At 44.0% G+C, this 17,463-nt stretch overlaps 1 protein-coding gene and 1 pseudogene across 6 annotated transcripts in view; one reads left to right on the forward strand and one right to left on the reverse strand.

Moving 5' to 3' along the window:
- Positions 1 to 2,980: 2,980 nt before the first annotated feature.
- IL27RA (interleukin 27 receptor subunit alpha) overlaps positions 2,981 to 17,463 on the reverse strand; it is a 41,020-nt gene continuing 26,537 nt past the window's right edge. For 2 of the 5 annotated variants that reach the window (XM_089486772.1, XM_089486745.1), the window contains 4 exons: positions 16,792 to 16,920; positions 15,358 to 15,451; positions 15,081 to 15,195; positions 2,981 to 6,721 (listed from right to left, as the gene is read on the reverse strand). In XM_089486772.1, coding sequence (XP_089342898.1) covers positions 6,554 to 6,721; positions 15,081 to 15,195; positions 15,358 to 15,451; positions 16,792 to 16,920 — 506 coding nt within the window. In that variant the 3' untranslated portion in view covers positions 2,981 to 6,553. Of the gene's footprint in view, positions 6,722 to 7,291; positions 7,442 to 12,605; positions 12,688 to 15,080; positions 15,196 to 15,357; positions 15,452 to 16,791; positions 16,921 to 17,463 lie in introns of those variants that run through there. The other 3 variants (XM_089486752.1, XM_089486759.1, XM_089486763.1) reach the window with 3 other exon arrangements.
- Positions 3,993 to 13,215, forward strand: LOC149323068 (sphingomyelin phosphodiesterase 4 pseudogene; annotated as a pseudogene). Its single transcript, XR_016272377.1, has 2 exons — positions 3,993 to 4,021; positions 10,275 to 13,215. The product of XR_016272377.1 is annotated as a sphingomyelin phosphodiesterase 4 pseudogene (transcript).

Below are 17,463 nucleotides of genomic sequence, written 5' to 3' on the forward strand. Positions count from 1 at the left end.
CATGATGGAAGTTATAATCAGCAGCAACTAGGAGGAGACAGGTTCCCAATCAGGTCACAAGTTGAACATGAGTCAACAGTGCGATGCAGCAGCTAACAAGGCCAATGCAATTCTAGGCTGCATCAATAAAAGTATAGTGTCTAGATCAAGGGGAGTAATAGTACCACTTTATTCTGCTCTGGTCAGGCCCCACCTGGAACATTGTGTCCAGTTCTGGGCACCACAATTCAAAAAGGATGTGGAGAAACTGGAGCATGTCCAAAGGAGGGCGACTAAAATGGTGAAGGGTCTGGAAACCATGAATCCCTATGTGGAACAACTTCTGTTTGAAGACCTCCAAAGAAGACTCCACCACTCTCTGAGGGAGTGTGTTCCACTGTCGAACAGCCCTTACTGCCAGGAAGTTCCTCCTAATGTTGAGGTGGAATCTCTTTTCCTGCAGCTTGCATCCATTGCTCCGGGTCCTAGTCTCTGGAGCAGCAGAAAACAAGCTTGCTCCCTCCTCAATATGACATCCCTTCAAATATTTAAACAGGGCTATCATATCACTTCTTAACCTTCTTTTCTCCAGGCTAAACATCCCCAGCTCCCTAAGTCGTTCCTCATAGGGCATGGTCTCCAGACCCTTCACCATTTTAGTCGCCCTCCTTTTTAATCTTATTTAATAATTTTGAATAAAATATATATTTCTTTCCTGTAGGTGCATATACTACCGGAATAAGAGTTTTTTATTCTGCATTTGAATCATAAGCCCGACATAGTGTCCCTTTGTGTCATCTTCAGCTACAAATTTTGAATTTATATACAGAGCTACCCCTGTTTTTCTTTTTTCTGCAGCTGAAGCAAAACATTGTCCAAGTTTTATATTATTAAGGTATCCTAAGTCTTCCTTTTGTTTGTGAGTTTCTTGAATACAATATATCTCACATTTTTGTTGTTTTAAATAATGAAAGTTTTCCCCCTTTTTATTATTCTATTTATTCCCTTCACATTCCACCTTTCCCTTTTTATTTTAGGTCTGACAAAGGTCCAAAATATATTTCAGAAATGATCCAGTTTTAAACCGCATTAACTGCCCTGGCTCAATGCTAGGGAATTCTGGGAACTGTCGTTTTGTGATAAATTTAGCCTTCTCTGTCTGAGAGAGTACTGGAGACACAATAAACTACCATTTAGCAATGAGCCAGGCCAGTTAAAGCGGTCTCAAACTGGATTATTTCTACAGTGAGTTTTGGCCCCTATTTTAAGTCAAGCTGCTTAATATCAGGCTGATAAGATGATTTCTGCTATATCCATTGTTGTTGATCTGGATGCTTTTTGTATCCCACCAACTCTATCTGCAGAGTTAGAAAGAGCAGACAGTAATAGCTGAAAGGCAGAACATTGGTCTCTCTAGTTCAGTATTGTTTATCTGAGATACAGCACCTCAAAGAGAGGTATGAGATCCCTTGAACTAGAAATTAAGGATCGGAGCAAAGAAATGTGTAGTAATACCGGAGCTCTGCCACTGAACCCAAGGCACTGTGCTAGAGCTGTTAGAAAAACTCACTCAGGGAAGTTTGTTGCTAAATAAAAAACAGTGTTAATGAATATTAAAACAAAAATCAACACAGAGAATAAACATAGCAAACTTGTTACAATTTATAACCTTATCTTTAGTTTATTTTAAAAGGATAATTCTATTATTTTTGTAAAAGAGAGAAGAGTATTATGTATTGCAGGCATCCCCTCTTTTCAGCAGCTTGTTTTTGGATGTTTCACCGTTTGGACAGATCTAAATCATTGTCATGTAGCAGACTTTTGACCCAGGTCGTTCTTTCGAACATCTCAGCCTTACCCTCCAGCGAAGACCTTCCTTGTCCCCATCTTCAAAAAGGGAAAAAAGAGGATCCCAACAATTATTGCCCAGCTAGTGTGACATCAATACCAGGAAAGATTATAGAACAGCTCATTAGACTGAGAGTCTGTGAAGATTTAGAAGGGAATGCCATTATCACAACAAGTCAACACGGGTTTCAGAGAAACAAGTCATGCCAGACTAATTTGGTCTCTTTTTGATATCTTGATTTCAGTAAGGCCTTTGACAAGATTCCCCATGACATTCTTGCAAACAAGCTGGGAAAATATGGACCCAGTGCTATTCAATATCTTTATCAATGACTTGGATGAGGGAATAGAGTGCATGCTTATCAAATTTGCAGATGACACCAAATTAGGAGGTCCAGAGGACAGGATCAGAATTCAAAATGACCTCAATAGATTAGAAACGGGCCAAAGCTAGCAAAATGAATTTCAACATGGAAAAATGTAAGGTACTGCACTTAGGACGGAAAAATGAAATGCATAGATATAGGATGGAAGACACCTGGCTTAAGGAGATTACATGTGAAAGGGATCTAGGAGCCCAAGTAGACCACAAGTTGAACATGAGTCGACAGTGCAATGTGGCAGCTAAAAAGCCCAGTGTGATTTTAGGCAGCAGCAATAGAAGTATAGTGGATGTTGACAAGCTGGAGTGTTTCCAGAGGAGGGCAACCAAAATGGTGAAGGGTCTGGAAGTCATAAAGCCCTATGAGGAGAGGTTTAGGGAACTGGGTATGTTTAGCCTGGAGAAGAGAAGGTTAAGAGGTGAGATGGTAGCCCTGTTTAAGTATTTGAAGGGGTGTCATACTGAGGAGGGAGCAAGCTTGTTTTCTGCTGCTCTAAAGAATAGGACCAGGAGCAATGGATGCAAGCTACAGGAAAACAAATTCCACCTAAACATTAGGAGCAACTTCCTGACACTAAGAGCTGTTTGAGAGTGGAATATGCTTTGGAGGTTTTTAAACAGAAGCTGGATGGCCATCTGTTGGGTATGCTTTGATTGTGAGTTCCTGCATGGCAGGGGGTTGGACTGGATGACCCTTGGGGTGTCTTCCAACACTATGATTCTATGATTCTTGGTGTGTGTGTTTGTATCTGATAGAAAGAAGTGTAAAAGTGATTAGAAATGTTTTTTAATTCTTATTTTGAAAACATAATACAAATATATAAACAACATAGTCAAAGAAATACTAATATATAATGCTGTAACAGTCAGGATATTATTTTTCTATAGGCTTTAAGTTATATACAATAGTTTTGAGTTCACTTTATGCATTCTTGTCTATTTATTGTTTGGATTAAAGAGAGTCCACTGCTGAAACGTAAGGCACTTACATCAAAACATCCGACCATAAGTTTAAAAGTGAAGATGGTGGTTGTATTTGATGTTTTTCTGTATTAATATAATCGATAAACAGGGAGCATTTGTCAATGAAGGTGAGAAAACCTCTCCTAACTGGAGAGAAGCTTTCAGCTGCTTTCAGAATATCCCAGCTTCTCTTTCCTCCTCCTTTCCCATTTTATCTACACTTCACTTCATTTGCTGCAAACTGAAGTGCAAAAGTTGATTGTACACAATTAAGTGAACAGGATAAAAATGAGCAGTCTTACTCTTCCAGGAGGTTCAGGCAAAGCAAACTGCTGTAACCTTTCGTAGCTTGTGTATCCTCCCTCATTAATAACTTCTGTCATCTTGACTACACTCTGGTGTAGCTTAGCCCCACGTGTCCTGGTTTTAATCTGTGAAATGTTGGAGGGTATGGAACAGATGAGAGAGAGAGAACGCTTTTATTTTACAGCCGAAACAAGGAAAACTTTGTTGAGACATTAATGCCAAAAAGGTCTCAAACATCTGGAACTTTCCTGACTCCTAGTGGGGAAATTGAGATTGCTGCCACACTACACTTTATTTAGTTCAGAAGTCCCAATTATTCTTGTAGCAAAACCTATAAAGAGGCAAACGGATGTGTTTTTTCAGAAAAGTATGTATATTTGCTTATCTCAGTGTAGACAATCTTTTCTAGTGATTTTTTTTCTTTTCAGCTTTTCTAAACTGCAGTCTTCCCTATGTTTCTAAGCCAAGCAGAAGATCTTTCCGTGCTTCATTTTCTTCTCTCGTCCTTTGCCAGCCACAACAATCCATCTAAATATCTCCCAGGTAGGTGTTTTTTCAACCTGGCTGCAGCACATGGAAGCACATGGAAAGCAACTTTACACTGACAAAAAACTCTGCATGTCACAAAAATGTAGGAAGAGCCAAAACAATGTTCTGGCTGTACAGGACAAGTGAAACAACCCCCTCCCTGCCTTCTCTCAACAGAGAGACTGGACGACAGATGGCCCAAAGTTTTGGTGCATACAAACTGGACAACACCCAGCCCATTCAGCACCAGAACCAGGGTATACCCTCTTAAAATGAATTAAAATACCTCTGCAGTTGTTCTAGATCTTCTTGGAAAACCCCAAGTCTTCAAAAACCCGTCTTGAAGCTGGGTGGCTGTTTGAACTGTGTCCTGCTCTGCCATGCAGAGTGGTCAATGGTGCCGCCAGTTGCCTGCTCTGAGGTCAGAACAAGGCGCCCAGCCATGTCAAAGCTTGGTGCCTTACTCAGACCTCACAGCAAAGTGACCTGCAGCGGATGTACCAGGTGGCTCAGCGTGATGCCTGTGCTATCAGCCACCCAGTGTCAGAATGATGGGCCCTTGCAAGGGGCTTGAGTCAGCTATCTGGCCAGAATACTTGTCCTGTGCATTGCAGACAGGACCAACATCACCAAATGTCCTTCTGCATGCACACACACACACCAGTTTCAGCAGTATCATATCAACCAAGGATAGGGAAATTTTGGCCCTTGTGCCAGATGGGCCCTATGGGGGCTCTCTCTGGAGCTACAAGCTGCTTCTGATGTCATTTTTGATTGGCAATAAGAAAAGATTTAAATCTGGAAAGCTGTTGCACAAAACTGAGCTTCTCTTTACAGGCCACGAAGCTCGGAGCCTCGTGGCTGGAAAGGTTTAGTGGTCATACTCCTAAGCTCACCTGTTAATGCAATGAACCAGAGACCATCCCCAAATAGGAAGTGGACTCTGGGCCAAAATTAAGGCCTCTTCATATACTACTTTCCAAGGGCACCTCTACAGCAGCCAAAATAATACAGGTGCAGTCTGGTATATCCTGCTCCAGAGTTGCCCCAGATTCACTATGTGATCACCCCAGTCCAGATGGTCAGCTGGGCTGGCAGCACATTGGCACTGGTGTCCTGTCTTCCTCAGGGCTGCCACAATTGCTTCACCAGTCAACAAGGAAGGGGGGTCCCCATTCTGGCCACACCAGAAGCAACATTATCAGCAAGACTCTGCCAGGGAGCTGCTTGGCTGACAAGCCAAGGAACCTTTCCAGCACTGATCAGTGAGAAGGACAAAAAATGGCTCCACCTGCCAGCACCAATATGGCCCTGTGCATATTTGTGATGTATGGACAACTTGATTCAGCTGTACACTCTTGAAAAACACAGAGGTCACAAGCTCCAGGGCAACATACAGGTCTTCTTAAATGAGATTAAAGGCAAAAAGAAGTCATTTTGTTGCAGAACTGGGCATGTGTTGTCTGGAATGATTCAAGGCAAGTATGTCCCCCCCCCAAACATGTAGACACCCTCCAAGAAAAAAGCAGCTTACTAATAATACACAAAATGAAAAAGAAGAGGTACCACTTATTTTAAAAACCGTAACAAAACATTGAATAAGTAAAGACAAAATTCCTGGCCAAGTGAATCAGACCTGAAGTAAAAAAAAACATACTTTTTAAAACAGCCCCTGTTAAAAGAACCCAGAGAGAAAGGTTTCTTCACTTCTTCCCCAATAGCTTTGGGCCATACCTGTATAGGCTCTGTTTCTAGCAGCACCAGCAGCTATTTCTGCTTCTGTCAGTACAGGCAATACAAAACAGGTTTAATGTAACTGCAAATGCAGTAAGAACCAATGCTTCCACAACAGCTTCAGTGTCGAGGTGACAACTCAAAGGAGTTAAACAGGGGTAATCAGGACTAAGAAGGACATCTGAGTCCAGATAGAGTCCATTACAGGCTCAGGAAGAGAACCATATTCCTGAAGAAACTCCAGAGTGAAGTGAGGCATCCCAGAGATATGCCCAGTTTACTGCTTTTGTGGTGGTTTGAGGTCACAAGTGTCATCTTGGAGGAGTACCTAGGGACTGCAATGAGAGCTCCCATTGTGGATATTAGATTGTGAGGCTTTTGATTTTCCTTCCCACAATGAAATATGTCATTTTTAACACAATTGCCGTCACATGCATTTACCTGTCCATGTGATTTAAGGTACACACTCCCCCCCCAATGACTGAAGTGTGTTTGCACCATTTTAGCTGTTCACATTTTAAAATGTGTACACTGTTCTGTGTGCACCTTTTTTCTCCAGAGCACCCTGTCAGCTTTGCAAATGCGTGGATTCTTGAGGCATGGTGCATTTCTTCTTCCAACAAATATCAGGAGGTGCAAAAGGGCTACTGATGGATCCAGTGAAATGTGCCCCACCCCTAGCTTTGAGAGGCAAATGAATAATCCTCAATTGGTCCACCTGATTTGCAGATGTACTAGGACAAGCACCTTAATATAGGTGAAATAGATTCTCCCATTAGTCCCCAGAGGGTGAAGCATGACTTTCTTCCCTTCTCAAGACAGTTTCTGCATTTCCTCCAAGGTAGGCATGAAATGTTTCTCATAGCCAGAATTCACCACAGGGGCAGGGGACGGAGGTGGCAGCAGTTGTGGGGCTGGCTCCTCTATCTCAATGATGTCCATACCCTTCGGAGACTGGTCCAAGTACTGGCACAGGGTGTCCTGCAAAGAAATGGAAGTCTCAAGCAACAGTAAACTATGTCACTGCCCCTGTGTCTTTAACAGCCTGACCAACAGAAATGTAAAAACAAATAAAGACAACCTCCATAACACTTCATGGTAGAGCATGAGGGCCACACATTTAAAAAATGCTTTAAAAAGTCAAATATACAGAAATTAACTACACTCATCCTTCCACATTTGCTGGGATTAGGGGTGCTGGAAACCTGTGAATGTGGAAAAACCACAAATAACATCATAAGCACTATGTTTTACCTGAGAGGACACATCTCTAGGTCCTCCAGGGCAACTCTGTGGTCAACATCTGCCAGAGATCGACCACAGAATTGCACTGGAGGAGCTACAAATGTCTAGTGGAGTGTTCTCTCTAGGAATCTCTAAGTCCTTCAGTGTGACTTTTGATCATACAGTTGCATTGGAAGACCGTCCTAGATATTCCTAGAGAGAACATATTAATAAAATCCGTGAATAACCAAATCCGCAAAAGTCAAAGTCGCAAATGTGGAGGGACAAGTGTACATACATGTGAAAATGAGTAAAAAGAAAGGAAAATGAAGTTTATTTTTCATTTATTGTTGTTTGCTTTCAAACTGTTGCTGACTCAGGAGGCTGTAAGGTGATTCTATCATGGGGTTTTCTTGGCAGGATTTGTTCAGAAAGGGTATGCCATTGTCTTCCTCTGACTGGAGTGATCATGCGCTTCTGGAGTTTGTTATACAGTGGAAAGGAGAAGCCAGGCATAGTCAGACATGCATTCTAGACTTTAGGAAAGCTGATTTTAGTAAACTTAAAGAAATACTGGGGGTGATCCCATGGTCAGCATACTAAAAGAGAAGGGAGTTCAAGACAGATGGGAGTTTCTTAAAAGGGAGATACTGAAGGTACAATTTCAAACAGTTCCAATGAGGAAGAAAAATGGGAGATGTCTCAAGAAACCAGGATGGATGACTAAGGAACTTTCAACTGAGCTAAGTTTTAAACGGAACATGTATAAGAAATGGAAAAATGGGAAAATCACCAAAGAGGAATTCAAAGAAATAGCAAGCACATGTAGGGGTAAAGTCAGAAAAGCTAAAGCACAGAATGAACTCAGGCTTGCTAGAGAGGTTAAGAACAATAAAAAGGGCTTTTTTGGATATGTCTGCAGCACAAGGAAGAAGAAGGAAATGGTAGGGCCACTGTGTGGAGAAGATGGCAAAATGCTAACAGGGGACAGAGAAAAGGCAAAGGGTGCTCAACCTGAGGATAAAGGAGCAGAGGACAGAATAGGGGAATTTCAGCACAGAATAAGTAAAGAGATAGTAATGAATATAAATCTCCAAGACCAGAAGAACTACATCCAAAGGTATTAAAAGAGCTGGCAAATGTAATATCAGAGCCATTGGCAATAATCTTTGAGAACTCCTGGAGAACAGGAGAAGTGCCAGCAGACTGGCGGAGGGCAAACATCGTCCCCCTCTTCAAAAAGGGGAAAAAAGAGGATCCCAACAATTATCGTCCAGTTAGTCTGACATCAATACCAGGAAAGATTCTGGAGCAGATCATTAAACAGAGACTGTGAACATCTAGAAAGCAATGCCATAATCACAAAAAGTCAACATGGGTTTCAGAGAAAGAAGTCATGCCAGACAAATCTAATCTCTTTCTTTGATAAAATTACCAGCTTGGTAGATGAAGGGAATGCTGTGGATATAGTATATCTTGATTTCAGTAAGGCCTTTGACAAGGTTTCCCATGACATTCTTGCAAACAAGCTAGTGAAATGTGGGCTAGACAAGGCAACTGTTACATGGATTTATAATTGGTTGATCGGCTGAAGCCAAAGGGTGCTCAACAACGGCTCCTTTTCATCCTGGAGGGAAGTGGCCAGTGGGGTCCCACAGGGCTCTGTTCTGGGCCCAGTGCTATTCAACATCTTTATCAATGACTTGGAGGACAAAATTGGGGGCATACTTATCAAATTTGCAGATGACACCAAATTAGGAGGAGTAGCTAATACCCCAGAGGACAAGATCAAGATTCAAAATAACCTGTACGGTACTGCACTTGGGGTGGAAAAATGAAATGCACAGATATAGGATGGGAGAAACCTGGCTGAATGAAACTACATGTGAAAGAGATCTAGGAGTCCAAGTAGACCACAAGTTGAACATGAGTCAGTGCAATGCGGCAGCTAACAAGGCCATTGTGATTTTAGGCTGCATCAATAGAAGTATAGTGTCTAGATCAAGGGAAGTAATAGTAGCCACTTTATTCTGCTTTGGTCAGGCCTCACCTGGAATATTGTGTCCAGTTCTGGGCACAATTCAAAAAGGACATTCAGAAACTAGACGTGTCCAAAGGAGGGCAACTAAAATGGTGAAGGGTCTGGAAACCATGTCCTATGAGGAAAGACTCAGGTAGCTGGGGATGTTTAGCCTGGAGAAGAGAAGGTTAAGAGGTGATATGATAGCCCTGTTTAAATATTTGAACGGATGTCATGTTGAGGAGGGAGCTAGCTTGTTTTCTGCTGCTCCAGAGACTAGAACGCGGAACAATGGATGCAAACTGCAGGAAAAGAGATTTCACCTCAACATTCAGAGGAACTTCCTAGCAGTAAGGGCTGTTCAACAGTGGAACAAACTCCCTCGGAGTGTAGTGGAGTCTCCTTCCTTAGAGGTCTTTAAGCAGAGGCTGGATGGCCATCTGTAGGGTATGCTTTGATTTAGATTTCCTGCATGGCAGAAGGGGGTTGGAATGGATGGCCCTTGTGGTCTCTTCCAACTCTATGATTCTATGATTCTATGACTCTGAGAGAGTGCATCTTGCCCAAGGTCTATAATTCTCTATTAAATATTATGAAATTCAGTAAGATCCCCTCCGTACATTGTTTATAAATACAGACCCCTCATATTAGTATTAAATATTATTTCTGTATAAATAAAAGATATTTAAATTGAATTCTAAAAAAATGTGATATTGACTTGATACTGAACCAAAAGGAAATAAAGTTACTATCATACGAACTACAGTGCATGAAGTTCATTTCTGCATTGAAAATAGTAAAGTTTGACAACACAGTAAAATGCCTTTTTATTTAAAAATCCAGCAATTCTGGAGACCATTGAGGAACTGCACAAAAGGATTAAGGGGGCTCTGAAATGCCCTTTGCCAACCCTGGAATCAAGTAAGGTTTAATAGTCTTCCATTTCTGTGAAAAGTTCCCACAAGTGTTAGTCTGCTACAACAGACTTCAGGCACCTTTACTGTGGAGTCATCAGCTTTATACCTCTTCAAGCATTTGATGTAGTGTTCTCTATGTCATGATTGCTTATGCTATGATTAATCTGTTAAGTTTTTTAGGTACCACAGAACTTTGTAGTCTTGTTTCATAGTCTGTTGCTAAAGGGCCAGAAAAAATTAAGGTTTCAGACTTTGAATATGTTGGCAAATTGATGTGTATTTTAACAGATAAATCAACTGCAGGTTTTTTTAAATTGGAAATTGTTATGAAACCTAATGTTGGTCTAAAACACACTGCTTTCTTTCACAACAGCCCTGTCAGCGCCTTGAGAGATGAGGCCTCCCTTCGGCCACTGCAGGCCACTTCACGAAATAGCCGCCCCTCAACACAGTTTCCTTTTGGCCAGTTTAAAGGCCGACTGCCTCAATAAGCCTTTTGTGCAGCGGTGCCGAGACTTAGCTATGGTCATAGACGACTTTCCTGCCAAGGAGTTGCATCCTGTTTTTCCGTGGCTGGTGGAGAATATTTTCGGGAGCCTGGACGGCATCACCGCAGGCTGGAACCTGAGTTCTTTGCAAGGATACATCAACCCAGTGGAGTACGACATCTCTCTTGCCTTCCTGGACCCCGGAGGTCCGATGATGAAGATGGTCTACAAACTGCAAGCAGAGAATTACCGATACGACTTCCCCATCTCTTATCTTCCGGCCCCGGTGAAAGCTTCGATACAAGAACGGATCCTTCCAGAATGTTCTCTGTATCATAACAAGGTCCAGTTCTCTCCCTCTGGAGGTGTAGGCCTGAGCTTGGCTCTCAATTCGTATGAGTATTACATGTTCTACTTTGCCCTCAGCCTGATTACACAGAGGAACACCCACCCGGCGTATAGTGCCAGCATGTCGAACAGCGCCTACTTTGTCCTGGTGGATCGCTACCTGAGCTGGTTCCTGCCAACAGAAGGGAGCGTCGTCCCGCCCCCATCCTCCAACATCGGGGGCGTCATCCCCTCCCCAGCTCCCCACTCTCCTGCCATGCCCTTCACGTCATATGGGAAGCACCCCACCAGCCTCCTGAAGAGGTACATGGCGCACCAGACTTCCGCCAACACCGACCTGGCCTCCCAGGAGATCTGGAGATCTGAGACCCTGCTGCAGGTCTTTGTGGAGATGTGGCTCCATCACTACTCCCCGGAGATGTATCAGAAGATGCAGTCTCTACACATCAAGGAGTCGTTAAAGCCCACGGAGGAACACATCCTGGTGATCCGGCTCCTCGTGAAACACTTGCACGCCTTCAGCAACAGCCTGAAGCATGGGGCGTCCGTGTCTCCGTCGGGGCACTTACACACGACAAGTCCTCTGGAGGAGTTCAAGAGGATCGTGATCCCTCGTTGCGTCCAGCAGAAGCTCTACGTTTTCCTCCAGCACTGTTTCAGACATTGGCCCCTGGACGCCTCTTTCAAGGTCGTTCTGGAACTGTGGTTAAGCTACTTGCAGCCCTGGAGGTACGCCCCTGAAAAACCCACACAGAGCGCCGATCAGGGCCCTTGCGACGTCCTGGAGAGGTGGACTCCCTTCGTCCATGAAAATCTGCTGATGTATACCAAGCTCTTCATTGGTTTCTTGACCCGAGCGCTCCGGACAGACCTGGTCAGTCCCAAGAACGCCCTGATGGTCTTCCGGGTGGCCAAAGTCTTTGCTCAGCCCAACCTGACCAAGATGATCCAGAAAGGAGAGCAGCTCTTTTTGGAGACAGATTTGACCATTCCACCGCGCCAGCACCGCCTCTTCTTGACCCCGTCTTTGGGGGGCAGCTACCTCTCCTGCCGGACCCCGACCCTGACAGATGCCTCCTTTAAGGTCAAGAGCCACGTCTACAGCCTTGAAGGGCAGGACGTCCAGTACAAGCAGATGTTCGGGCTGGATGTCTGGAACCAAGTCCTGCGGCTCATCCAGATGATGGTCCAGGCCCAGCAGAGGGCCAAATCAATCTCGGACCAGGCCTTGGAAGCTCTGTCCAGCCAGTCCTACTTCTCCTGGTTCCGTCTTGGACCCTCGGACCCAAACTGCTCCTACATAGGCAACGACCTGGACGAAGTCGGGCAGGAGAGCATCCGGAAGACCGAGGAGTACTTGGAGAAGGCACTCGAGTACCTGTGCCAAATATTTCGGCTCAGTGAAGACCAGATCAACCATCTGATGCTGAATTGGGGGGCGTCCCTGGATGAAAACGAGAAAAAACAGCTCCCGGATTGCACCGAGACGGATGAGGGTCTGGTCTTGACCCCTCTTGGCCGGTACCAGATCATCAACGGTTTGCGAAGGTTTGAGGTGGATTATCAGGGCGACCCGGAACTCCAGCCAATCCGAAGTTACGAGAGTGCCACTCTTGTGAGGATGTTCTTCCGGCTCTCTCTGGCCATCAACAAACGCTTCTCAGGCCACATGGAGGCCCTCTGTGCCCGCGGCGACTTCCTTGGCGCCTTTTCCCGTTACCACCTCACCGACCCTTCCCTGGTGTCCAGGGTCAAGCGCAGTCCACTGTCCAGGCGGCGGCCAGAGTGGACAGAGCGGCCGAGGGTTAGCCTGCGGTTTCTAGCCAGCTACCACTTCCTCCTCTCTTTTCTGGTCGTCTACTTCGTGGCTTCATGGTTCTGTGTCGGGCCCATAGCCTTTGCATTCCTCCTCCTCCTTGGATACCTCTGCTATGCCTCCGCCAAGGTTTTCTGGACCAAAAGGGGGAGACCCCACAAACAATGACTCTAATACCTATGTTTCCTTAAAAGTCGCTCTTAAATTCACTCATTCCGGGTGGCCCCTGATTAAGGCCATGACCTGTGGGACTCATTACTTGTGAATAAACCAGAGCGGCAGCTATTTTGTGGGGGAATCAGGGGCTCTGTATTTTCCGCAATGTGTTTTGGACTGATGTTATAATTTGAAGTTATGGTTCTTTGGTAACTCTAGTAAGTTGAATCTATTGTAGTCTGATTTGAAATGGTATAATAATTGTGTGTGTGTGCGTGTGCGCGTGCGTGCGTGTGCGTGTGTGCATATTACAGTTTATGTAGGTGGGTCAGAGTTCTCTTTGTGATTAGTTAAGCTTCATTTATTGTGATAGATTCGTGTTTTAGTAACATGTCACAGTGTTAGTTTAATGTAGTTTAGGTTAGTTTATAATTTTAGCTATATATAGATACTATGCATGCACAGTTTTTTCCCTTTTACTTTTCCCTTTCCGTATGTCAAGTATGTTGTTGTAATTCAGTTCGTATGTTTTAAAATTAACTAATATAAACTTTGCCAAAAAAAAAAGTCCAAAAAAGAGAGCAAGTCTGCTAACAGTATGAAGATTTTTACAAGGAAAAAGAAGATATGGAAATCTAAACGGATGAATGACAACTCTATTATAATTTGTAAACTGAACAAAACTTCATCTAGTTGTATTAAAATTTGTGTGCCAGCATGTGAACAGTGCTCAGACTGCTTTGCTTCAGAAACATTGCTATAGTATAGACAGAAAAAGGGAAAAAATATGTTTTGAATCGCCTCATGTTGTGTTACCTAAGGTTCTGCTCATATCAGCTTGTTTACTGGGAAGCAATGGATGTGTGTTAGAGTCAATTCACTGATCAGTGTTCTGTTTTTGAATTAGTTATGAAGGAAGATGAGATCTTTCTTAAACGGGAAGAAACTTTGCCCTGATCCCAGAGGACTCTTCAATAAAATTGAATGCTCTTTTCAGGGAACAGAGCAGCAGCAGCCTTTGCAATTTTTGCTAGCTGGGCAGAGCTCCATTTCAAGTGGGAGAAGCTCTGGCCCACTCAGGTGCTGCAGGACTGTAACTCCTATCAGCTCCATTCCACAACATCAATGGTGAAGGACCTCAGGAGCTATATTCCAATAAGAGTTAGAGGGTTACTGATTTTTCTAGCCCTCTGGCAGAAGCACCCTTTGCCCCGCTAAAACCAGTAAATCTGCAAGGGCTGGCAACAGATGCTAAGGAGGGCTTTGTTTTGAGTGAGAAGATGGAGCCTGTCCAGACCAGCATACCCAAGTTCACACCTGCAAAGAGCAATACCTGTTAGAATCCAGTGATTCTATCAGAAATGTAGATATATAGATGGTGGGGATGATTGATGTTAGAATGTTTTGCAATGCTGGGGATTAGACAGAGATGTAGCTGAGGAAAGGAGGGGATGATTGCCAGGGAAAGTGAATACCAGATGGTCTGTTATCAGGGACCTTGAAACTCCTGAGTTCAGCAGCTTGAAATGTGGAGAGTAGTGAAACCATTAGAAGATGGATGGGGGGCAGAGGGGAAAGTTTAGCCTGTGGGAAATAGGCGGGGAATAGTGTTTGCGAGCTTTTGCTGGGGGTGGGTCTGTGGATTATGGGGTTTTTATGTATCGATCCTGGCTGGGTTTGGCAGTCTCAGCTTAAAAGCTGAATGGAGCTGAATTGCTGACTCTGGGTCTTTCAGTACAACTCTGTTTCTTTTCAATGAATCTGGCTGATTGATAGTTTGGAGATGGATTTCCATGTTCTTGGAGAGGGAGAAAGAGAGATAGTTTACTCTTCTCCCCCTTCCTCTGAAAGCATTGGTATGGTAGTACCACAATCTCATGTTTCACGATTTAAAAGTATCAGGTTATGCACGTGAGTGTTAGACTATAACTCTGGAGACCAGAGTTCGATTCCCAGCTTGGGAATGAAACCCTGTGGATTATCTTAGGCTAGTCACTTTCTTGGCTTCAGAGGAAGGAAGACAATGGCAAACCTCCACTGAACAAATCCTGACAAGAAAGCCCCAGGTGAACATAAGTCAGAAACAATTTGAAGGCACAAAACAACCACAATGTACATATAACACCAGTTTTAAGAGCTTGGACAAGAAACACATCCAGTTCATTAGGCTGTTCAAAGATAGCTGTTCAATCAACTAGAATTCTTTTACATGTTACAGGGACCACTATGGAATGTGAACAGAAAAAGAGATATGAGAGACTGCAAATTCTCCCAAGAAACAAGATGCTTCCTATCTAGAAAAGTTCACACCTCCTGTTATTTTTTTTAAAGGAAGGAAAAGGGAGAGGTGGTTCATTCAGTCGCTTCTTACCATGCCATGTGCAGTATTCTGTTCATTGATCTCTGAGGCCACCATGCTGTGCCCTGGATCTGGAACCCTCTCCCAGCACCATGGGGGCAGGATCTTATGGCAGAAGCCAAGGACCCTGCAGAGGAGAGAGGGCAGAAAGGAGTTGATGTAGATGAACTTTTTGAGACAAAAGAGGAAGCAGGGTCTATCAATGCCTCCTGCAAGATTAATATAGCCAGGGATGATCTCTCCAACTCAGTCCTCCCACCAGTTCCCCCCACCCTTTTTTTAAACTTACCATCTGTGCTTAACATATATCAAAACAGCAGCCAGGATAAGCAGGACTACCACTACTAAGGTGATGACCACAATGATCTGCCAATGGGAAACTGCTGGAAATAATGAAGACAACACTGTGCTTAGCTTTGCTGGTCCTTGACAGTCTAGCATCCCCAAATGGAGCAACCTGTTTTACTTCCTCTCATATAAGTAAATAGCTAGCCTTCACTCCACTGGGATAAAGTAAAAACATCATAATTTGGAGAATGATTTGTTGTGGGGAAGCCCACCCCAAGACACCTTTCATTAGGTGCACTCAACCCCAATGTCAGGCTTGTGTGAATGTGTGTATGGTGACACAGAGCAGATAACCACCAATCTTTATATGAATGGGATACTACATCTTATTGCTCAGACCCAACTAGGATACCAATTAATACCATTGTTGGATGGTGGGTTATCATAGAAGTGAGTCCCACTGATTTGTTGGGTCAACTCTAGGTGGGACTCAGAATCCCAAGTCTTTACTTGCACTTCTGCCCCCATTGCTACAAATCTGTGGTGAGATATTTCACTCCTAGGCTTCTCAAGGTCCGTCCTGTTTCTGTGTTTGCTAAGGTGCCTCCTTTGTACAGTCAGCAACTAGAGGGTCAAGCAGATGGGCAAGGAAAGAGTGGCCCAAAGCTGCTTCTTCCAAGAGAGGGCCAAGACCCTGCTGACCGCACTGACTACTCCCAAGGCGGCCTGCATGCACACACCATGACTGCATGGTGCAGCATCAGTTTTTAACACACATCCCCACCAGCCATGCACACTACTGCAGAAACACACTGCTGGTGACTACAGCTGCCTAGATGCCATTCCATTGCATGGCCTCCACCTTTGATTGTGCACACAGTCACACCAGCCACCCTCCAACGAGCATCGAAGCAGTGGTATGCCCAATAAAACACTCGCAATGCACAATCATGCCCCCCTCCCACATGCCCCCTTCACACGCACACCCTTTACCCCATACCCCATCTTAGACTGTCTGCTTAGTGCATGTTGTACTTATTTCCATTGGAAGTGTCACACATTCCCTTTTTAACATTGCCGCCCTGACCGCTGGCTCCGTCCTTTTTAAATGTACACTGGCACTGGAGCATTTATACACTGCTTTAGGCTTAGGATTAGGATGGAGCGCTCCTTTGGGACCAGTCTCATGTCAAGGCGTTGATATGCAGGGTCAAAGGTGCACACTTTTTGGGAAGGAGTGGTTTCTTTCAGCTTCTTTTTAATCTGTCTTTTGCCTCCTTAGTGCGGCTGCAGCACAGTTTCTGGCCGCTTGGGGGGGAGCGTCATCTAAATTCCATGCCCCCAAAGTGGTCTGAAACCGCTTGCTTTGGCTTGTCTGTTTGAGGCCTAGGCCTGACATGATTTAAGCCACAAAATCTCTAGCAGCCCATCCTACCTGGAGTGCTGAAGTGATGCCGATGGCTGGACACACCTTCTCCAGCAGAGTTAGACCCTGTCATCCAGAGCTGGTAGGTTGTCCCAGGGGTAAGATTTGAGAGTTTGTAGCTGCTCTCGGTAGCACCAACTACAGTGAAGAGAAAAGGATCTGAGTTGAGGCAGCTGGAAGTTGCTGCCTACCATTCACAGCTCCTACTTCTCAAGGTGGGGGAGAGTGGCATATCATGGTAGCACAGCACAACAGAAGGCCACTACAGACTTATGTAGTTTTTATGTCTTGCATTAAAACAAAAAGCAAACCCTGCCTATGATAATCTTAACAATATAACCATACATTTCCAGTCAATGTTGTCGAATGCCTTTTCTAGATCTAAAAATACAGCACCTAATTTTTTGTTGTTATATAATTCATAGCATTAAATATATTTACTACCGTTCTAATATTATCTTTTAGATATCTTCCAGGAAGGAACCCTGACTGATCCTCATTTGACCATGAAGATAAAAAAGCTTTTAATCTTTCTGCCAAAATGGATGCATAGACCTTATAATCTGAATTGAGTAGTGTTATTGGGCGATAATTATTTAAGTCCAGTTCTTTACCTTCTTTCAATATCAGAGTTGTTTTGATGCCAACCATTTCCCCACTTTGTTGGCATTTTCAAAGTGA

Source organism: Sceloporus occidentalis, unplaced genomic scaffold, assembly GCF_023333645.1.
Source record: "Sceloporus occidentalis isolate IW3139 unplaced genomic scaffold, rSceOcc1.0.p SCAF_1, whole genome shotgun sequence".
Lineage (NCBI taxonomy): Eukaryota > Metazoa > Chordata > Lepidosauria > Squamata > Phrynosomatidae > Sceloporus > Sceloporus occidentalis.